Here is a 22,574-nt window from a genome sequence, read left to right as displayed (position 1 = left end):
GACTCCTCTCTCCTCCTGGGTTTTGCTCCAATTCATCATTGCCTCCACGCTTACTGCTTATCATGCCGACCTAGACAGCACCCACCTCAGGGCCAACACCCATCACAGAGGGTGGGGCTCAGCCAACAGAGGGCCCACGGGCTACCAAGCCACACACCTCTCTTAGAAGGCAATAAGAAAGGCTCTTAAAAGATGAACTAAAAAAAAAAAAAAAGTTCTGTTTCTTTGGCAACACATTTCTGGACCGTTTGACATTTTTAAATGGGAGTACAGAATACTTTTGTTGGCAGAAAAGAATATAAATAAAAATCAACTTTAAACATATATTCTAAAAAAACTAGTGGCACCATTAACAAAAATGGGATGAGGAGATAATCTACGTGGAGGATGACTTGTTTAGAGAGCGTGGGATTTATGGTGCTGGTGTGCCGAAAAGAAATGCTTCGTAACCGGATGGAATTCAGACCCTGCAGTGAGTTTGATACTGGAGCCAGAGATGGGGATTGGGGTTGAAATCAGGAAGAGGACAATTTCTCCATCAACTTGTGAAAGGAGGAAATGTAGAATGAGGACAGGACAGGACGAGAAAGAAACACAGAAGTAATAAATAATGTGGCAAGAAACAGAGGGGGGACCAGGAGTGTGTGTCGGGGAAACCAGGGAGAGGGACAGTCAACTATGCCAGCTGCCTCCAGGTGGTCAAAAAGGATTTAATGATGAAAGACATCCACACACCTGTGCATTCATAGGGTCCTCATTTATTGAGCACCTACTACATGCGTGTCCCTGTGTTAGTCACAGGGTGAGCAAAACGGTGAGGGGGAAAAAAAGGCATGGCCTCTGCCCTCTTCTTGGAGCTTACAGTCTAGAAAAGAAGTCAGGCATCAGCCAGGATCACACTAATACGTGTAAAATTCCCCACAGTGGGAAGACCAGAGGGAGTGGTGAAGGTTTTAGGAGTGTTACCTAGACATGGAGGTCAGAGTCTTCCTGAGAAAGTGCTGGTGGGGCTGAGACCTGAAGGGGCAAAGGAGGGGACAGGGAGGAAAGCAGGGAGGGCAGCACATGCAAAAGCCCCAAGCAGGAGAATACAGGGTCTATCAAGGAAGAAGAACAAAGCAATTTAAAAATCAAGGTGTAGGTAGAGCAAAGAAAGTGAAGGAGAGAGCGGCGACCGACAAAGCTGGGGAGGCGCCCGCTGGGGCATGTGAATAGGGTTTTGATCTTGATTAAAAGCAATGAAAAGTGACTAAAATAGTTTTAAGTAGGAGGTAAGTGGGTAGGATGCAGCAACATGATCAGATTTTAAATCTGCAATTCACTGATTGCATTCAATGGTGACCTTATAATATTGGAGATAAAATTTTCAATAGAGTTGGAGGGAAGGAAGGAGAAAGGCCGGGAAGTGACATCAGGGTAAGAATGTAAGGAAATGTCAGGAGGAGGAAGGGTCTGAAGGGTCCAAGCGCTAGTTATATACACTTCCTTTGCCTCCATTTCCTACCTGTAAAATGGGGGCGGTAGTATTTACCTGATAGGTGTGTGTGTGTGAAATGGATTAATAAATGTAAAGCATTTAGAACAATGCCTGGCACATAATAACACTCAAGAGATGTTAGCTATTACTATTATGTTCTAAGAGTTTGGCACACAGAAGAGGGAAAGGAGGTGAAATTTTTTAGAGGACAGCAGAATCAAAAAAAGCCATGTTGTTGTTAAGGTTAAACCCTCTCTCTGAGGCCTGGAAGATGAAAGGTAGGCCAGATGGCACGGTCGCTGCTGGCTGTCAGCTGCCCATACCTTTGGCGGCTCTGTGGTCATCTTGATGCTGGCCTGCAAGATCGAGATAGGGAAGTCTGGGTGGGGGCTGGAGCTGAGCCAGAGGCGGAAGGAAGGGTGTGGATCCTCCACCTGCAGCTGTTCCACCAGTTTGTCCAGGTTAGGCATCCATGACAGCGACAGGTGGCAGTTGGCCAGGAACACCCAATGTCCTGCAAGGAGATGCTGGATGCAGTGGGAACCATTCCCTATGCCCCACCTGTCCCCCCACTTTCCACCTGATTGTGTGTGTGGTGGCTGGGAGAGATGGGGTCCAAATGCTCAGGTGCCACCCCTGGGGCCTTCTGGAGAAGTGGGAGCTGCAGTTACAGCAGGGCGAAGGAGGTGGGAGGTGGTGGGCAGTCGGGCCAGGGACACAGATGGGGGCAGAACAGGATGGATACTGACCCTGAACCACACCCTCTCGGAGGAGCCGAGCCGCGATGGGGGCCTGGCCCTGGCCCAGAGACAGGGCATGGAAGCGCTGGGCCATGCCTGTGTGCTCTGCCAGCTGGAGCAGGGTACTGGTGGGGTCCACGCCGGGGGACAGGATAAATATGAGTGGGGTCCGCGGGGCTGAGTCTTCCATCACCTGCCGGCAGCACAGGGCGTGGGCTCAGGCAGAAGGCCGGGTGAGGCAGTGGGACAGAGATTGAGGAAATGCGGGCGGCCGCCTGGGACAGGGAGAGGGAGGCGGGAAGGAAACCAAGCCACTGACCAACTTCATGTTTAGCACAGGCGGCTCAATGAAGCGGGAGCCAAGGTTGGAGACGATGAAGGAGGTTACGCAGGACGCCACGCGGTCCTGGCGCAGGGAGCGAACGATCAGCATCCGTTGCATTTCGTTGCAGGCGTTCTCCCACTCACCTGGGGGTGAGGTGAGTAATCGCAGGGAGAGTGAGTCGGGAAGAGCTGGGAATGTAAACAAAGGGGCACCTGCAGGAACGCCGGGTCAGGAGGCAGATGCGCTGAGGGAACTTGGGAGAGAGAGGGGAGGAATTAGAGAGGGAAGAGCGGGCACGCGGCTGAACGAGGTTAGGAGAGAGGCAGGAGAGGGAGGCCTGGTGCCCAGGCACCTGGCAACATAGCCTTCTCCGGGGTGGCACTGGTGTACCACAGGTTCCAGTCACGAGGATACTGTTCAAAGGAGTTCATGAGCCCGTGGAAGTTGGTCAGTTTGTCCAGCTCTGTGATGTTATCCCAGTAGGCGTCTGCGAGCCAGCTGGTACAGGGGTTATCCATTTGGCCCTCGCGATCCAGGACCTGGGGGTGGGAGGGTGGCGAGAGGAGAAAACGATTGACCGGGAACACCCCAAAAGGAGCATTATCTCTTTTTTCAAGGTGGAAAAGCCATGATGAGTATTTCATGAAACAAAATGAAGAAATAAATACAGGAATCTGAGGTGGATCGGAATCCACCTTTACTGGGGAAATAAGTGGGGGGGCGGGGGCGAGGGTGGGCTCTAGGTCTCTGAGACGCCGTGCGGAGGTGCCACAGTCCGAAGTTAAGAAGCGGGCGCCCTCTGGTGGTTGCCTGGCAATAATGCCTCTTACCCGAATGATTTCAATTGCAGCCTCACCCTTGAGAGAAGCACAAACTAACTGTTCACTCACTCATTTACCCTTTTTAACAAATATTTGTTGTTCACCAACTATGTGTTTTAAGCACCTGGGACACACCACTGAACAAAACAAACACCTCTGCCCTTGAGGAGCTTATTTTCCAACATGAGACAGCGGATACTGAACCAAAAACATAACAAGTAAATTATCTAGTACGATAAAGGTGGCAGTGCCATGGAAAAAGAGAATAGGTTGAGGAGGATAAGGCAGATTGGAAGTGCTGGGGGGTAGTCTGAAATACTAAATAAGAAAGTCAAGGAAATCTCAGTGAGGTGAGATTTAAATCAAGACTTGAAGGAGGGGAGGGGGAACAATTTTCTGGCAGAAGGAACAGCCAGTGCAAAGGCCTTGGGGTGGGATATGCCTGCGACAAGAGGAGGCCCATGCAGCTGGAGTGGACGGAGTGTGGAGCTGGGCAGCGGGGGATGACATCAGTGACGGGGCATCCATTTTCAAAGAACCTCTCTGGTCGCTGTGTTGAGAGACTAGGGGTGGCAGAGGCTCTTGCTAAAATCCAGATGAGAGGTGAAGTGAAGGTGGCAAAAGGAACGAAACTGTTGTCCAAGGAGGGTGTGCTGACGGCTCAGGGAACCGTGGTATGGTTGGCAGCTTTAAGGGCCCGCCTGAGGTGCACGGTCATGGATTTAAAGTGAGTCCAGTCGGTGTGGGCATGTTTTTCTCCAGTCAAGCTCAGCTGCATGGGTCACACTGGGACAGAGGGGAAGGAGAGCTGGATCTTACCAGAGCCGTAGCTTCAGCGAGCAAATGCCACACCGTGCCGGGGGGGTGTGGGGGGGGTGTGTGGGGGGGTGGGGGGTGGTGCAAAGGGGCTGAGGGTGTTGACAAGGGAGAAAGTGTAATGGTGGCCACAAAATTAGGCTGGGGAAGGAGTGGCCTGCGAGGCAGTGAAAGAGTGGCCAGCTCATACCAACCAGCAGGTCGCAGGTAAGGGGCCCAAAGCCCCGCCTGTAACTCGGGCAAGGAGGCACAAGGCAAGTCACCCCCCGCGGCCCCCCGCAGGAGTTTTTCAGGCGCCTGCTCCTGCCAGCGTCCCTCCGCGCACACGCACTCGCTGGAGCCTCAGGCCTTACCCTCTGGGTGTGGAGTCCATCCCCAGCCTTGTCCGCCCCACCCTCGGATGTGCCCTCCGCTCCACTCACCACGCCCCCGCGCAGAAAGAAGTTGTATTCATCCATGTTGAGTTTGCCGGAAGTCTCCAGGATTTTGGCACACATCTGGAAACTGAACAGTAGCTTGTGGCGCTCGAAAAGGGTGCGGCAGGTGTACCTGGGAGGGACAGGGGATGGGGGGGCGGGAGGTAGGGTACTCAGCATGAATGCTTCCTGAGAGAGGACCGGACCATCACACAGGCCTACACAGAAGGAGGGCCTTACTCAGCTTCGAGTCCAAACCTCCTGTAAACAGCCAAGCATTCGGGGCACTAGAGAGAGGACGTGGTTTTCCCAGAGTTTCCTCAACAACGACTGGACCCCTGCTATGTGCCAGGTACTCTGCCAGGTCCTGAAGACACAAAGATGAACAAGCACGGTCTCTGTGCTGGAAGAAGTCAGGTAGAGTGGGGAGGACAGGCGAGAGGCCATCAGCTACCATAGGACGTGATGAGTCCTATATAAGGGTGGCAGCCCCCGCCCTGCCTGGAGCGGAGCTGCCTGGAGGTACAGCCGAGTTACCGAGTGATTGGCAGAGAGGAGAGGGGAGGACGCCAGGGAGAGCTCAGAGCACAAGCGAAGCAGGCAGTGGGGGCGGGAAAACCAGGGCGTGCAGGCCGGTCAGCGGTGCTCAGGCATCCAGCGTAAGGAGGGGAAAGGTGAGGCTGGGAGGCAGGTGGTGGCCAAGGCATGGAGGACTTTGTGGCCATTGGACACGAAACCACCACCAAAGAGTGTAAACCGGGAGTGGCATGGCCAGATTTCTGTGTTTGAAAGGCTCACGCTGGTGCCTGCAGGAGGACAGATTAGAGAGGGACAGACTTGGAGGCAGAAGGACCTGTTGGGAGCCCGTTGGGGAATTCAGAAAGAAAGATCACGGCGGCCTCCACTGAAGTGCAGTCATGGCACTGGGGAGACTCGGGTGGGGTGGGGGAACAGTTTGCAGAAAGAATCATGAGCAAAACCTAGTGACTGATCTGAGGGGTGAGGGACAGCGAAGAGTCAGGAACATCTCCTGGCTTCTGGCTTGGGTGCCTGGGAGGCGGGTGTTGGTGCCACTCAGGGGTGTGGCCCCGAAGAAAGGGGGAAGCTAACGAGTTTGACGTGAAACAAGCTGAACCTGAAGGCTCTGTGGGAAGCCCAGGCAGAGGGGTCAGGAACCTCGCTACTCAAAGTGCGAGCCACAGACCAAGAGCCGCAGCTTCACCTGGAGCTTGTTAGAAATGCAGGCTCCCAGGCCCCAGCCCAGACCTACCGAATCTGAGTCTGCATTTTAATACGATTCCCAGTGCGTCGTGGGCACGTGAACCGTTTGAGAAGTGCTGGTATAGGAGACGGTCCTACACACAGGGCTAATGCTCAAGGGAGACCTGAAGAGAAGATACACTGGAACAGGGACTAGTCAGCCCGTGGATGACGGTTAGACCCCGACCGCGGACGCCACCCAGGGGAAGTGCGTGGAGAGAGGAGCAGGGGGACAGGAGCGGTGGCATGGGGCAGCACGAAGGCACGAGTAGCAAGAGGGGTCGGCGTAGAGCCACTGGGCCTCCCGCCGAGCTCGCGCGGCGCGCGGGGCGGTCTGCGGTGCGCAGACCTGTAGACGGCGTAGGTGTGGTACTCGTTCAGGTAGTCGATGCGGTCCTCCAGCTTGTTGCTGCGATGGCTCTTGTCGATGCTGAGGATAAAGAGGCTGATGTAGGCGTCCAGCGAGAACTGGTACATGGGGTCGATGCGGCCCATGTCGTTGAGCACGAAGAACAGCACTGAGGCCCGCTGGGCGCATGGGCGGTAAGCCTGTGGAGGGGGCGGAGTCAGGGCCGGAGGGGCGGGGGCTCGGGCAAGGAGGGGGCTGGGCCGGAGGGCGCAGGGGCTCACCTCGCGGGCCAGGTCGATGTTGATCTCCGTGGTTTCGCTGGTCTCTAGCTGCTTTGTCACCTCCGTGGCGGTTATCTTGGAGGTCCGCAGCGTGTTCACCAGCTGCACGTCGTCTAGCAGGGAGCCTGTGGCCTCGTTCAGCAGCCTGGAGGGAAGCCAAGAGGCACGTGGGTGGAGAGGCTTTAGGGGTACTGGGCTGGGGTCGGGGAGTGGGGAGACGCCCCCATCAGCCCCCCGGGGCTGTAGTCTGGCCTGCGAGCAGACGAGCGGGCCGCGGGTGGGGGGAGGCAAGGTCTCACCGAAGGATCTCGTCCTCCAGCTCCTCGAGCTGCCTCTTGCCAGCGGCGATATTGACGACCAGTGAGTCCTTCTGCTCTTCCAGCTCCGGCCGCTCCTTCCGGACCACGACGCCCAGCAGCTGGGCCTCCAGGCCCTGGGATCGCCAGGACTCGTGGTAAGAATCCCACCGCGGTGACCTTTACCCATTTCGTTCCTTTACCCCTCTCACGCCCCGCATCCGCATCCGCAGGTGCCCGACACAATCTTAGCCTTTTCTCAATCCTGCCGGGCTCTACAGCCCTCCCGGGTTCACCCTAGTTCAGTCTAGGCATCAGCCCCCACCCACCTGTTCTTTGACGGCAAAGTTGACAATGGTGGTCTTGGCTGAGGTCTCTGGGCCGTAGTGGGGGTTGGAGAGCTTGGTGGTGATGTAGAATCGGAAACTGGTATTGTATTCCACCTCCTTATCTCCGATGCGCATCAGCAGGTGGCCACCTGCACCCACAGGAGGGTCAAGGGAAAGGACCCCACGTGACCAGGTGTGGGCTGACCCGTTGTTCCCCAACTGGAATCCAGTAGCAGCGACTCAGCCTGCCCTAATGTGCCCGGCCCAGGGCTGTCTGAATACAGGGACAGGTAAGTAGAGGACACAGCCAAAGGCCCAGCCCTTTCTTCCCCTGTGTCCGACTCGGCTGGGCTCTAGGGTTTGTCCTCCAGGCCAACCCCACAAGGAGCCTGGGCGCTCACCAGTTCGAGCTACAGATCTGTTGAGCACAGGGTTGAGTGTGGGGTCCAGATATTCCTGCACGTTCTGGAGCAGTACTGGGTGTCCAAACTGGATGGCCTTTTCTAGGACTCGAAGGTAATCGCTCATCTGCAGATCGATGATCTGTAGGCCCTAGAGAGCAAGGAAAAAGATGCAAGAACTGCTGCAGCATCCAAGGGGGGTAATGGCCTGAGGGAAGGACCTCAGGAAGAGTCAGGCTTGGGAAGAGAATATAAGGGGACAAATCAGTCCCCCAGCCTTATACCTGACTTCCTTCCATGTTCTTTATCCATTTCAGGGCCTGGGCCTGAGGATCAATCATCAGTGCCCACCTGAAGGAGGAAGCGTGAGTCAGAAGACAGGCTCTCTGCCCTTACTCAGCCTCGTGCTCCCAGCAGCACCCTTACCTGTTGCCACGGGTGACAATGATGCCATTCTCAGTGGAGAAGGCATCCGAGGGCAACCCTTGGAGGTTCCAGTCCCGAACTTTGGTAGGATTGGACAGGAATTTATCAAAGGTGAAGTGGGGTGAGCAAGGAACTTGCAGCTCCGAGATCTGGGTGAGAAGAGCCCCAAGCTTCAGCCTGGAGATCTGAGCCCAGCACCCCTGCCCCTTCCCGACATCTCTGTTACTCCCAAAGGCCACAATCTCAGAGCCCACGAGCTCACTCATCACGCCTAAGCCCTGCCTCACCTTCCTGATCCAGATTTGTTTGACGATCTCATCCCGGTAGTTGGTCAGGAAGGGTCCCATGTAGGACAGGAAGGCAGCTGCCAGGAGACAGTCTCCCACCAGGTAGCCCAGATCCTCCTCCAGGCCCTGGAGGACAGCAGGGGAGGTGTAAGGCTGCCTGGGCCCCCAGCCTGGAGACACCTGGACTGCTCTGAAGGCACTCTCCTCTGGACACTAACCAGATCAGAGAGTTTTTGCCTCTCCTAGACCCTTGCACCCTGAGAACTCTAACCTACTCTCACAACTTTTGAGTTCCCCATCTTTTTTTCCCTTTTCTTCATATTTGGGCCACACCATCCGGCTTACAGGAATCTCAGTTCCCCAACCAGGGATCGAAGCCGGGCCATGGCAGTGATAGTGCCGAACCCTAACCACTAGGCCACCAGGGAACTCCCTTGAGTTCCCCATCTTTAACAGCAATGTTTATTTCTTACGATAAGGCCTAACCCTCTTGTGAAGCCAGGAGCTCACCGAGGGTAGAGACGAGATGCCCCAGCTCGGTTTCAATCTGGCCAGTGGGCTATGTCAAGGGTCCTCGTGTGTGCTTTCCAGCCCTACCTAAACACAGAAGCAGATCCCCCACGGTACAAAAAGTCTCTCCTTCTACTATTCTCACCAAATGTCAGGAGGTGGAGGGGAAGAACTCCCATGCCCCATTCTTGGATGTCCCTTCACCCAAGTATCCCCATTTCCCCCGCCTGTCCCTCAACCTAAATGGGACGGGAGCTCTTGGCACTGGTGGGCAGGGAAGGAGGACAGCCAGGTGGTGCAATGATCTCACCTTCACCGTCTCCTCCCATCGGGCCTTCTCGCCAGCCAACCCAGACACCAGCATCCCGGCTCGTTCCAGCTTCACCTCCATCTCCTCGGACTTCTTGCGAAGCTCCTCCTTCTGTGCCAGCTTCTCATCGTACTGTTTCTTCAGCATCTCCAGTTTCCCGGCCACCTGGGAGGGATCAGAGTACAGGGATCAGACACGGGGCTTGAGGCCAGATTGTCCTGGCTTCGGATCACCAGTCTGCCGGGTTGTGGGAAAATGAACCTCGGGGAAAATGATCTCTTTGAGCCTGTTTCCTCACGTGCAAAATAAGAACAATCAACACCTGCCCTACAGGGTTGTTGTGAGGAGAAAAACAAGATCAAATATGTGTGATAAGTTGCGTTTTCTTTCCCATCCCTCCACCACCCTTTCCTTGAGCCTGGAAACTACTTGGTAACGGACTCAAGGCTGAGTAGGAGACGGACCTCTCGTAGCATAGTGATAAAGCACACAGGATGTGTTGGCAAGAGAGGACCAGATAGCACAGAAATAACGGCCACTCCGTGCCAGAGGCCACACCTAAGGGGAGACCTTGAGAGAGGAAGAAGGAGTTAGAATGAACCCAGGAACTCTTGGAGGGAGGAAGAGGGAGTCCATTCAGGAAAAAGGCCCAGGTCCAAGGTCCCACCGAAGATGGGACCTGGGAAGAGCCTTACCTCTTAGAGAAGCCTCCCTCACCTCGACTCATTGCCACCCTGTGGGCTCTGCTGAGGTTGGAATATATCACTCAAATCTTTTTTTTTTTTTTTTTCTTTTTGGCCGTGCCGTGCGTCTTGTGGTATCTTAGTTCCCGGACCAGGGATTGAACCCGTGCCATTGGCAGTGAAAGCACAGAGTCCTACCCACTGGACCGCCAGGGAACTCCTTACCACTCAAATCCGAAGTCAAGAACTGACTGTGTGGTGATTGTTTTGTAATGTTTAGAAATATCGAATCGCCATGGTGTGCACCTGCAACTAACATAGTGTTGTAGGTCAATTATACTTCAAACAAACAAACATAAAAAAGAAGTCAGATCTGTGATTACCAAAGGCAAAGATAGGGGGTGGGGGAGGGGAACTGGATGAGGCAGTCAAAAGGTACACTTTTCCCGTTATAAACTAAATAAGTATTAGGGATGTAACGAACATGATTAATATAATTACACTACTGTATGTTGTACATGAAAGTTGTTAAGAGGGCAAATCCTGAGTTCTCATCACAAGGAAAAAGGTTTTCTTCTTTTTCTTTTCTTTGCCTCTATACGAGATGATGGGTAGTCACTAAACTTATTGTGATCATCATTTCATGATGTATGTAAGTTAAATCAATGTGCTGTGCACCTTAAACTTACACAGTGCTGCATGTCAATTATATCTCAATAAAACTGGAAGGAAAAAAAAAAGAACTGAGGGCTTCCCTGGTGGTGCAGTGGTTGAGAGTCCGCCTGCCGATGCAGGGAACGCGGGTTCGTGTCCCGGTCCGGGAGGATCCCACATGCCGCGGAGCGGCTGGGCCCGTGAGCCATGGCCGCTAGGCCTGTGCGTCCGGATCCTGTGCTCCGCGGCGGGAGAGGCCACAACAGTGAGAGGCCCGCGTACCACACACACAAAAAAATAAATAAATAAAAGAACTGAGTCTTTTCCAGGACCCGCTATGTGTGCCTGACTGGCGAACAGTAATTGTGTCTGTGAACACACCGTGTCACCTGTTCTCTTCATGAAGAGGAACGGGGGGCTGGCCTTACACTAAGTGTCTGCCACAGGGTGTGCACACGATAAACATTAGTTCTCTTTCCTGCTGCATCCCCACTGGGAGAGGCAGTCTGCAACCGTGCAAGGAGTGCTCCGATCACTGCCCCACTTTCCTGAGTGATGGCTGTAAGGATAAATGTGGGTTGCAGCACAACGCCTACTGTGTACTAAGCAAGCAGGACCTGGGCCCAGCTATTGAGGTTGACCTCCGAGAACTTGGGAATGGGAAAGGGAGCTCTCCAAGGAATATTTTTTAAGGCAAAGTGGAGATTCAAAATGTCACCCTTGAGTGACAGGACGGCTTATAGGTCAAGCCTTGGTAGGAATCTGTTGGAAGCCATTAGCATCTAAAGAAAGAAGGTGTCACTCAGTGATCAGCTGGGCCACTTGGAGGCTGGGGACCTACAGGGAAATGTAGGTCCCCTTGCACACGCGTGTTGGGTTATCTGGCAGGCTCTACCGCGTGACCCCTGTCATCAGGTTCACGCGACCACCTCCGTGCGCTGAGGCCATGCTCATCAGCAACACTCTGATTATAATTTGGCTTCCCATGGAGACTGACTGGTCTCTGGGGAGGCAGCCAGCCCACATGACGGATCTATATTTCATTATTTATTTTGCGTGTGGTGTTGTCTTCACTGTTTTTATTTTTCATGTAAGAAATATATGCACAAGGTTAAAAACCTAAATAATATAATAAAAGGGGTTATAATGAAAAGCAACAGTCTTCTAGCCCACTTTTCCTACTCAGTCCCATCCTTCAGTAGCAAATTATTTTTTAACCATTCCTCTTTTTATGCCTTCTGGTAATTACTTCCATATCTGACTATTACACTTATGCCGTTACTATACACATATATATACATACACACAGTTTTTACATTTTTGCAGTTTTAATCTTTTTTTTTTTTTTTTTTTTTGGTGGTACGCGGGCCTCCCACTGTTGCGGCCTCTCCCGTTGCGGAGCACAGGCTCCGGACGCGTAGGCTCAGCGGCCATGGCTCACGGGCCCAGCCGCTCCGCGGCATGTGGGACCTTCCCGGACCGGGGCACGAACCCGTGTCCCCTGCATCGGCAGGCGGACTCTCAACCACTGCGCCACCAGGGAAGCCCTTAATCTTTTTTTAATTAAAAATTATTATGAAACATTTCAAACCTAGAAAAAAGACTAATATAAGCAATACCTATATACCCATCACCTAGATTTAACAGTTGTTAACATTTTGCTATATTTATTCCATCAACTTGTTTTTTGCCAAAGTATCTTAAATTGCAAACTCATGACATTTCAACCTTAAATACCTCATAAGGCATCTCATTTTTTAAAAAGGACATAATCATGGCATCATTATCACACCTAACATCATCTTTATCTTTTTTTGAAAATAACTTTTCCCATTTATGTCTTTTTTTTTACACTATTGAAATTTTATTTTTTTTTCAAGAAACAGGATTTTATAATAATTTCTTTTGCTGTGTAATACAGCTTTTATATTGTATGATGTTTTCTTCTTTTTTTTAAACATCTTTATTGAGGTATAATTTTGAATAGTGAATATGTTTCACATGAATCAACATTCTGAATGAACGAAAACATATAGAGTGAAGGGACCATCTTCCTCCTCCTCCAGCCCCCAGCACCCAGCACCCAGCCCCAGCCCCAGCCTGAGAGAGAACCACTATTGCCAGTTTCTTTTCTTTTTTAAATTTATTTTTGGCTGCGCTGGGTCTTCGTTGCTGTGCGTGGGCTTTCTCTACTTGTGGAGAGCGGGGGCTACTCTTCTTTGCGGTGCGCGGGCTTCTCATCGCGGTGGCTTCTCTTGTTGCAGAGCACGGGCTCTAGGCGTGCGGGTTTAGCACGCCGCATATGGGATCTTCGTGGACCAGGGCTCGAACCCATGTCCCCTGCATTGGCAGGCGGATTCTTAACCACTGCGCCACCAGGGAAGCCTCTGAGTGAAAGTCGTTAAGCCAACCCTGTGATATTCTGACCTTGGCAGGTGGCTGCAGCTTTTTCCAGGAGTGAGTGGCTATTTCTATAGAGGCAGGATGTTTGAAGGAGGGCAACTTCTAGGAAACTGGACTTGGGCAGAGGAAATACGTAGTCTGCAAGGGTGGCCTTAATTAAGAGCATTGCAGAGGGCTTCCCTGGTGGCGCAGTGGTTAAGAATCTGCCTGCCAATGCAGGGGACACGGGTTTGAGCCCTGGTCCGGGAAGATCCCACGTGCCGCGGAGCAACTAAGCCTGTGCGCCACAACTACTGAGCCTGCGCTCTAGAGCCCGTGAGCCACAACTACTGAAGCCTGTGCGCCTACAGCCTGTGCTCCACAACAAGAGAAGCCACCACAATGAGAAGCCCGCGCACCGCAATGAAGAGTAGCCCCCGCTCTCCGCAACTAGAGAAAGCCCGCGTGCAGCAACGAAGACCCAACGCAGCCAAAAATAAATAAATAAAATTTTTTTTAAAAAAAGATAGCATCAACCAAGTTAGAGGGCAAGTGAAAATGAAAAACTTGGAAGCAATGAATCTGTCTTTCCAAAAGGGAAATGGTTAAATAAATGATGGTCTACAAAAAAAAAAAAAAACACGAAAGAAAGACTTCCTTGGTGGTCTAGTGGTTAAGACTCCGCGCTTCCACTGCAGGGGGCACAGGTTCAAACCCGGGTCAGGGAACTAAGATCCTGCAAGCTGCGTGGCACGGCCATTTAAAAAAAGAAAAATGATGGTCTAGCTATCTACTGGCATAACATGCAGCGGTCAAAAGAAAGCAGGAACTCTTTATACACTGATACAGAACAATCTTCGATATATAAGTCAGTAATATAGCAAGGTGCAGAACAGTATGTGTAAGTAATGTAAAAAAAAAAAAAGAAAAGAAATTTTGCCGAAACAATAATCTGTAATATGGGTTGCTTTCAAGGGAGCAGAGCTGGTGGCTAGAGAGTAGAAGGTGGGAGAGAGAATTCTTACTGGATATGCTTTTGTACTTTTTAATTTCAAACCATGTGGATGTATTTATATTACCTATCAAATCAATGATAGAAAATTAAATGATAGACTGAAAGAATTTTGAACTCTTGATAATAACATATTCTGCCTGGTTAGGGAGTTACTTGTGCATATATCTTGTAGGAAATCACCTTCTGGATCGTCTAGCCCACTCACAGGAAATACCCCTCTCTACCTCCAGACGACCCCATCCCCTCCCCAGGCTCCAAAGCCCCCACATTCCTCCAGGTCCAAGCAGCAGTGTGACACCTTTGTCCCATCCCCCCGGCAAAGACACATTTGCCACACGGATTTCATCAGCTACTGTCTCAGGGTCCCTCTCCAAAGGGCCCCCAACGAAGGATGGCAGACATTGCCGGCTCCCCCGTCAGTCTTGGGAAGGGCTCCTTGGGGACAGTGCCCCTGTGTGTTTGTAACCCTCTCAGTCAGCTTAGCTTTCTGAGCCAGAGGCAGACTTGTCTAAACAAGGCACAGACAGGGAGGCAGACAGGACTGTAAGGGAGAGGGGAGTAGAATTTGACAGGGAAAATTAAACAGTCAGGAAGCATCCCTCAGAAATCTGGGAGAGGGACCACCTCGGAAAACGGAAAACGCGGGTGTGAGGCTCACCTCACGCAGCTTCTCCTGGGCCTCGGCCAGGGCCGCCTGCTTCTCCTGAAGCTGGGCCAACGCAGTGTTCATGCGGATCCGCTTGGGCTCCACCACCCGGTACAGCCGCCCGTACAGCTGCGGGGAGACAGCAGGCACCCTCTTACCCGCCACCCACTCACCTGCCCGTGATCCTTCCTTCCCACTTGGGTCTTCCATCCCCCCTCCTCCTGGGCCGGCCTCACTGTTCCCCCCTCCCCACTGGCCACCGCTTACCTCCATGGCACGAACCCACATGCAGAGGGACTTGGCAGCCAGCGACACGCGGCCGATGATGTCAGGCTGGAAGTCCGGCTGGGCGCAGTAGGCCCCGATCTTCTTCAGGACCTTATCTGAGATATTGTCCTTATCAAAGTTGATCAGTGACTTGATGAAGTTCTGTTCCCCTGTGGGATGAAGGTAGGGGGCCTCAGCCAGAGGGCCCAGCCCCCCTCCTCATCTAGGCCACATGCTTCCTGGGCTCAGTTCCCAAGGCCAGCATATCTGCCCTCATCCCGAGCTCCTTCTGCTGACCTTGCTCCCTTCTCTAGACCCTCGAAGCTCCCAGGGCCTCCAGGACCTCCGCAGCCTCAACTCCCATCACTTACCTTCAACGCTCTCAGCCCGACTGCCCCACACACCACTCTTTCTATATACTCTGCACCTTCCTCTAGGGCAGGGGCCACCAAACTACAGCTTACAGGCTACATCCTACCACCAGAACTCAGAGCAGGAAAACTATCACAAGAATAAAACAGAAAGACTCTTTATATCCATTTTCTGATTCTTGTGTTTTTGGAGGATGGGCGAGCGAAGACATTCCTGTCCTTGGATTCTGGGATATATTCCTATAATTCCTATAGCTTTATGAAATTTTTTTTTTTTTTTGCTTAAATTAAGATGAGTCATTTTCTGTAACTTACAACCAAAGAAACTTGACTGACATTTATGCCTTCTCTTCCTTCCTGGGCTCTGTGCTTTGAGGGTTGGTACAATGCATCCTTCATCTCTGTCTCTCCGAGTGCCTGACACCCAGCAGATGATTAGGGAATGCTGGGTGGACTCACGTTAATTACCTTCCGGATCCCTGGCTTACCTAGCTGCCTCTTGGCCTCTACCCAGGTGGGCTCGTTGCCTCGGAGAATCATGACTGCCTGCAACACCATCTCCACTTGGGCAGGGGGCCGTCCATAAGACTTGATCTCTCCTATATCCTTCTTGTTCAAAGACTCCAGGGCCTGGGAAAAGGGATTAACTTGGGGACAAGAGTCAACTCAGGTGGTAAGACAGCTTCCTTTATGGAGATAGGACCCAGCTGAAGTTCCCCTCTTCTTCCCTACTTCCCCAGGGACTTTGAGAACAAAGAAGGCCGGCCCCACCCCCTTCCTGAGCCCTCCCACCCCGATACCCGCATGGCCTCTTCCAGGGCTGGCAATGCCTCTTCTAGATCCTTCTGGGCATTGTCAGCCAGTGCCTTGCACTTAACTTCCTCAATTGCAATCTTCTCACTATTGGCTGTGACAGCCTACGGATAAAAAGAAAACGAGGGTTTTGACTTCACCTTGAGCAAAAGTGGCGGTGACGGTGCTGGCGGCAAGAGAAAGAGAAAGCTAAAGAAAACATGAGGAGTGGAATTCCCATTCCCTGCTCTGTAACCAGTGGAGACTGGGAAGCCCCTGCCCAGTGGGTGCGGGGTGTAGGGGGCACGAGGGGCAGGGGAAGGGGGCGGGGGCACCTTCTGCTGCTCATCCGCTTCCCGCTTCTGCTGCACAATGATGACCAGGTACTCCTCGCACTGTTTCTGGAACTCAGCCACCTTTTTCTTGGCATCCTCCAGCTCCAAAGACATCACTTCCACCTTTTCCCTAGTTTCATCGATCTTAGACAACCCCGTCCGCAGCTTATTGGCTTGGTCCAGCAGCTCCTGCCGCTTCTCTGCCAGCAACCTAGGGGACAGAGTAGGATCGGTGCCTCAGGAGCCGGGGCACCCAGAAAGGAGAGGCCCATTTAGTCTCTTCCTTCCCAGAGTGGCTCTGGGCCCTGTCTTCCTGCCCGTGGCCACCAACACCATCCTGGTCAGATTTTTATCATTTCCTGCCTGGATCATTGCCAGCAGCCTCCCAACCGGTCTTCCTGCTTCCAGACTCTCGTGCCTCCGATTTATTCTACACACCGCTGTCAGAATCCGCTTGCTTGCTACTGTTTTCATCACACCACTTCCCTACTTGAGACTCTTCCCCGCTGTGCAGCAGACAGGGGGGCTGCAGTGAACCAGAAAACACAAACTTCTCTCAAGGGGGCGGCCATCTCTGGGCTCCAACCTGTTTTTTTCCATTTGAGAACGAATGTGGGCTCAGTATTGCCACAATTTCTGATGCTTCGAGACAGACTGGAAATCAGGAGTTTTCTAAGGCTCCCCAAGTTTTAAATGTTGGCGACTCACTCAAAAATGAGTTTTAACATTGTACAGCCAAAGGAAAATGTCTATGCAAGATTGTTTTCTGGATTAAGTAATAATAGGCATGTGAAGAGTTTAACGCAGTGACTGGGAAATCCTAAACAGGATGTTAGCCTATGTACCCAGGGAAGGCAAGGACTTTATTTTGTTAACTGGCATATGTATTACAAGCATCTAAAAGAGTGCCTGGCACAGAGTAGGTGCTCAAAAATATATTTTATATGAATGAATATTGGCTATCATTATTATTACAAATGGCTTTTTCTTCACCTTTGAAATACTAAATCCAATAAATGAGGGTTTTTTTACCTTCTTATATCCTTCAAAGCAAATTATTGTGTTGTGCACATAAAAACTCAGTCAGTACAACTTAATGAATGAATATACAATTCTTGGGAATGGTGGAAAGTCTCGAAGATGTTAAAGGCAGAGAGAAGAGGACCTACATTGTCATATATACCCATAATATAATGTCACAGTTGTATTGTGGTTGGGAAGAGAGACATCATTCTAGAAGATAAGGACAGAGAGGTGTATAAAGTGGTCACAGCCAGAGGGCCCCTGAGATGGCCATGTCCCCTGGAAACCCCATTTCTCTGTTTAACTTCCTGGACAGAATCAAGGTCTCTGGCATCTCTGCCATCCCACATCAACATCCCAGTCCTCGAGCGGGTCCCCTTGGCCAGCTCCCGGATATTTTCCCTGACTTCATTTCACCAAGCACCCTCGAAAGACACCAAGCTCCCTGGCCCTCTGTGCCCCCTACTCTTCATCGTACTTTTTATATCCAGATACAAGTTCCAGGTAGTTGGTGGGTGTGACGTAGTTGTATCTTCGAAGTTCCAGCAGCATCTTCTGGGAATACTGAGCCACTGACCAGTGCATGGTGACGAAGATCTGGGCCACCTTCCTGTGGATCTGAGGCCAATTCATAGAGGAGGTGAGACAGAGCAAGAGTAAAGGCAGACAGAGAACAGAAATGGGCGGGAGGTGCAGGGGGGTGAGGAAAGGTGGGCAGGAGGGCCTCACGTTCTCCTGCGTCCCCAGGTCTGCTCCCACCAGATACTTCTCAGCCACCTCCAGCAGGGCCTCGCGGGGCCACTCTGAGAACCAGTTGATGGTTGTGCAGTTCACCAAGGCTGGGTACTGGCGGATCCAGTTCCTGGCGTGGGTTTCGAGAGGCAGTTAAGCCCAATCGCAGACTCAGCCTCCAGCGAGGGGCTTCGTCACAGCCCCACCCACTCCCCAGGAACCTAAAAGCCCCACCCCCGTGCCCCTGTGTCTCCTTGTCCAGGTTTTGCTCCCCTCAGAGCTGATTCAGTGCAGGGTTTAGAAACAGGTTCTGCGGTCAGAAAGACCCGATTCCACACCAACTAGGTGTGGATCTCGGGGCAAGTGATGTAATCTTTTGAACGTCATTTCCCTTAGCTCTAAAATGGGAATAACAAAACATACTAACTAGACTTGTTAGGGGATTCAATGGGGTGACACATGTAAAATGCTTAGCACAGAACCTGGTACATGGTAAATATGCCATAAACCAAAAAGATGAAAAGATAAACAAAATGGTAACCCAAACCGCCTCTCTGCACAAGTTCTCTGTCGTCCTATTTTCCAATGCCCTTGAAAATCTAGTCATACCAAGAATGGATCAAATGTGGTGTATACACACGATGGAATATTATTCAGCCTTAAAGAGGCAGGAGATTCTGACACCTGCTACAGCATGGATGAACCTTGAGGACGTTATGCTAAGTGAAATAAGCCAGTTACAAAAAGACAGATACTGTATGATTCCACCTCTACGTGGTATCTAGAGTGGTCGCTCACAGAAACAGAAAGTAGAAGGGTGGTTGCCAGGGCCTGGGGGTGGTGGGGGAAATGGGCAGTTGTCCAGTGGGTATAGAGTTACAGTTTTGCACAATGAGAATGTTCCCGAAATCTGTTGCACAACAGTGTGAATATACTTAACACTGCTGAGCTGTATACTTAAAAACGGTTAGAGACTTCCCTGGTCCCTAGAGTGGTTAAGACTCTGCGCTCCCAATGCAGGGGGCCCAGGTTCAATCCCTGGTCAGGGAACTAGATCCTGCACGCATGCCGCAACTAAGAAGGCTGCATGCCACAACTAAAGATCCCGTGTGCCACAACTAAGACCTGGCAACCAAGATAAATAAATAAACATTTTTTTTTTAATTTAAGAACTTCTCTTTAGCAAAAACAAAAAAACGCCAAAAACTTAAAGAAAGTGAAGAGACAAGCCACAAATCTGAAAAAAATATGGCTAAAATGATTAAATTTTATGTGTGTTTTTAACCACAATTAAAAATTTAAAAACAAAACATAAAAACCACCTCCATCTTCCGGAAAAATAAAGAAATCTGATACACCAAAAGGCTCCCATGTAAGCAGCAGGAACGTGCTGAAGGAAACACAGGCTATGTCCAGGAGACGGGGTGTACAGGGCTGGAGAGGCCGGCGCCATTTCGGAGTCTCGCCGGAAGAAGGCACAGAGGCCAGAACCGGGGAGGAGGACCCCGCGATGAGTGGGGGCCTCGAGGGAAAAGGCTGTAACAAGTCACCTGAAGGGGTCGCCCACGGGGCTGAGGCAGAGGACGATGTGCAGGTTGTTCCGCACGCGCTCGGTGAAGTAGGCGAAGAGGCTGTCCGAGGACTCGGGCACCTGCTCGGCGCGGGCCTGCTCTATGATGAGCGTCTGGATCTGCGTGGAAGCCGCAGTCAGAGGGCTGAGGTTCCAAGGGCAGAACCCAGGGCTGGAGGGAGGAGGGAGCAGCGGGTGGCGCTGGGCTCACAGGGTGTGGGTTTTAAAGCAGCTCGGCCCACCTAGCGTCCCGCGAGGGAGGATGGCAGAAGAGGAAGCACCACCTAATGGGGGGCTGGAGGGAGGGGGTGCTACGGCAGCATCCTCTGGGATTAGGTGAGAAGGGGTTAGTTAGGAAGGCCAAAGAACCAACTGGTAGTGGGTGTGGAAGGATCGCACCTCTTCAAATTCATCCGCCTTGTAGAGATTGGGGACCTCGCCTGAGCTGAGGATGTTGTTAATGTCCTCTAGGAATGATTCGTCAGCAACCTGGGTGTCCACAAAAAGGAAGGACGTGGCCTTGAGCTCTACCCCAGCCTGGAGATACAGACGCTTGATATCTGGGCCAGAGGAGACAGAAACACTCTTCAGATTCAGCATCCTGTCCCTCCTTCCCCTTCTGAGATTCAGGAGCCCTCCCCCAGCTGGCAACACATACATGACACCGTCCTGTACCCCACCTGGGGCCTGGCGCGGCTCCCTACCCGGCTTCCATCCCTCCTCTCACTTGTCATCACAGGAAGTTCAGGCATCTGATCTTTCACTCCCAGCCCCAAACCCTCTTCCATCTCAGAAACCCAGCGTTACCGTCTCGGAATTCCTGCTTTCGATAATGTTTGGTGACCTCAATCTGGAAGGTGATGTACTCGCAGATGGATGAGGCCAAGCGGGCCAGACTCTGGCGTCCGCTGCCCCCAATGCCCACCAAGAGCATGTTGCCCCGAGGCTGTCCAATGACCCGCACAATCCGTGTGACTGGAGGGTAGGGGGTAGGGGGTGGGGGTAATGAGTTGGTTGAACAACCTCAGGGGACCTCCAGGCCCTAGGCTGGGGACTGGGACGACTAAAACTGCAGTAGAGGAACCAGGCAGCGTGGCAAGAGGTTGGTGCCTGAAGCACTCGTAGCAATTCAACTCTCAACGTCCACCATCTCTGTTAAACACCATCATCAAGGAAAAGCCCACCCATGGCCACAAGCACATCTGGGGTTAGGGAGGAAGGCAACTTCTGAGACTTGATTTGGGAGCAACCTGGGAAGAGATCCCCATTTCCTTGGAATATCCCATAACTGGGAGGCTGGAGAAGGGATGGGAGCAGGAGGTGCTCACTGTGTTCAATGGCCTCTCGGAAGAGCACCAGCTGCATTGGCACGACGGCGGGTGACAGGTTGTACTCATTTAGCGCCGTCTCCATGGCTGTCCTCAGGACCGTCAGATCCGTCAGGTCTTCGTACACCTTGGGCTCCCGCAGGAAGTCCCCTGGGTCATGGGAAGAGGGGGGCAGATCTCAAATGCCTGGTCCTCCCCAGGCTTCCCCAAAGGGCCCTACGCATCCATGGGACTTGGTGCCCCGCCTCCCCTTCTAACCCATCTCCTAAGGGTCTCCAGCCTAGAGGGGCCACAGCTCCCAGCTCACCAAAGATGGGAGAACGTTTGTTGGGACAAAGGTTATGAAATGTGAGGTCAAAGAAGGAGCCGAGTTTGTCACTTATGATGCCCACGAAGGCTTCCATGTCTGCCGTGTCAACTAGTCGGTCAGAGAAGACTCTGTTGGGAGGGAGCTGGGGTGAGATCTGGGAATGAAGAGGAGCGTGGTCTTGGGGAAGGGACAGGCGGGTGGGGGGTGGAGGATTCGGCTTGGGAAGGCCTGGACCTGGCAGGCACAGCTACCTCACCTGAAACATTCATGGATCCAGAGGCGTGTGATGCTGGACTTGGTATCGTGAAAGTCCTTGCTGGCTCTCAGCATGCCCTGGAAAACCTAGGAAGGGGCGTGGCTAGTGGGATGGAGGGAGGGAAGAGAGTCCCTCCAGAAGTTTTAGAGAAAGCAGCATTCCCGGATGGGGGTGGTTTGGGGTGTGTGGGCTGCTACTGAGCTCCAAGGCTTACTTTGAGGAGAGGAGAATGCCTCCAAGGAGGCCGTGCTGGGCCAAAGGGGCAAGGTCTGACAGAATTTCACCTTGGAGATGTCTCGAAGGTTGAAGAGGTAGTGGATCTTGGCAGGCGTGGGCAGGAAGCGCTGTACCACAGTGTTGTACACATCCAAGGTGGCCTTGGTCACCACATCCCCAGTGGGCTTCACCTCTTCCTCAAAGTCCTGGAGCTTCTGATTGATCATGGTGCCGAATATCCGGAGGATCTGCGACTCCTAGAAACAGGCTCTCAGGCTCAACATTGCAGGCTCGTGACCTTTCACCCAAGGGGGGGACTAGGGTCAGGGGAGAAAAGCACTTGTCTTGGGGGCAGAATTTAAGGGGGGCACAAAAAACCTCAGAAATCAAGAGAAATAATGCTTTAGTGTAGTATTTAAAAATCAAGATTAATGCAAACGGTCCACGATGAACAAATACGAACATTTTAAATAAAGATGGGATCCGTATTGCTGGTTTTTCCTTTTGCCTCAGGCTCTCATGAGGCTCAGCACGGTACTATACTGACCTTGTACTTATTTAAAATTTTGGCATCTTGTTCATTGTGAATTTTTGGCATAAATTTTTTTTAACGTTACATGAAAAATATTATTTCTCTTGACTTCTGAGGGCTCTGGGTGCCCCTGAGTGCCTCCCTTGCCTCACCCCAGCCCTGGGCCGCTCCCAGCTCTCTGCTTTGGAGGCTCTACCTTCCTTGTCTGTTTGGTCCCCACTCTCTGCCCACTGGGACTGTTAGGCTTCACATGCCGGAGCCAGGCTACACTCTCACCCTGCAGCTCTCCTAGCTCAGCAGAAGCAAGGCTCCTGCAGAGAGCGGTCTCCCCTCCACGTATCATAGCTCCCTGAATGCAACTCAGCCCGGGGGGTCCTTGGGCCCCTCTGTGATCTGCCCCGTCGTTCTCTGAGCCACA

The 22,574-nt window shown here is 52.1% G+C and overlaps 1 protein-coding gene across 18 annotated transcripts in view; it reads right to left on the bottom strand.

Annotated features, from left to right (window-relative positions):
• DNAH2 (dynein axonemal heavy chain 2) overlaps nt 1-22,574 on the bottom strand; it is an 87,968-nt gene that overhangs the window by 5,275 nt on the left and 60,119 nt on the right. For 12 of the 18 annotated variants that reach the window (XR_009560289.1, XR_009560290.1, XR_009560288.1 and 9 more), the window contains 28 exons: nt 21,693-21,881; nt 21,409-21,494; nt 21,150-21,280; nt 20,843-20,992; nt 20,322-20,489; nt 19,914-20,074; nt 19,495-19,634; nt 17,942-18,074; nt 17,691-17,830; nt 16,190-16,400; nt 15,863-15,979; nt 15,551-15,692; nt 14,692-14,861; nt 14,437-14,553; nt 9,045-9,209; nt 8,225-8,350; nt 7,938-8,086; nt 7,796-7,862; nt 7,512-7,662; nt 7,111-7,259; nt 6,785-6,918; nt 6,486-6,630; nt 6,205-6,404; nt 4,602-4,728; nt 2,895-3,081; nt 2,537-2,685; nt 2,227-2,410; nt 1,801-1,991 (listed from right to left, as the gene is read on the bottom strand). Coding sequence is in view for 12 of the 18 variants with exons in the window: in XM_060290282.1 (XP_060146265.1) it covers nt 1,801-1,991; nt 2,227-2,410; nt 2,537-2,685; nt 2,895-3,081; nt 4,602-4,728; nt 6,205-6,404; nt 6,486-6,630; nt 6,785-6,918; nt 7,111-7,259; nt 7,512-7,662; nt 7,796-7,862; nt 7,938-8,086; nt 8,225-8,350; nt 9,045-9,209; nt 14,437-14,553; nt 14,692-14,861; nt 15,551-15,692; nt 15,863-15,979; nt 16,190-16,400; nt 17,691-17,830; nt 17,942-18,074; nt 19,495-19,634; nt 19,914-20,074; nt 20,322-20,489; nt 20,843-20,992; nt 21,150-21,280; nt 21,409-21,494; nt 21,693-21,881 (4,179 nt within the window). In the remaining 6 variants the exon portion in view is untranslated. Of the gene's footprint in view, nt 1-1,800; nt 1,992-2,226; nt 2,411-2,536; nt 2,796-2,894; nt 3,082-4,599; nt 4,729-4,835; nt 6,405-6,485; nt 6,631-6,784; nt 6,919-7,110; nt 7,260-7,511; nt 7,663-7,795; nt 7,863-7,937; nt 8,087-8,224; nt 8,351-9,044; nt 9,210-14,436; nt 14,554-14,691; nt 14,862-15,550; nt 15,693-15,862; nt 15,980-16,189; nt 16,401-17,690; nt 17,831-17,941; nt 18,075-19,494; nt 19,687-19,913; nt 20,075-20,321; nt 20,490-20,842; nt 20,993-21,149; nt 21,281-21,408; nt 21,495-21,692; nt 21,882-22,574 lie in introns of those variants that run through there. The other 6 variants (XR_009560291.1, XM_060290288.1, XR_009560293.1 and 3 more) reach the window with 6 other exon arrangements.

The sequence above is a fragment of the Globicephala melas genome, chromosome 20, assembly GCF_963455315.2.
Source record: "Globicephala melas chromosome 20, mGloMel1.2, whole genome shotgun sequence".
Lineage (NCBI taxonomy): Eukaryota > Metazoa > Chordata > Mammalia > Artiodactyla > Delphinidae > Globicephala > Globicephala melas.
This window is presented reverse-complemented; position numbering and strand designations above follow the sequence as displayed.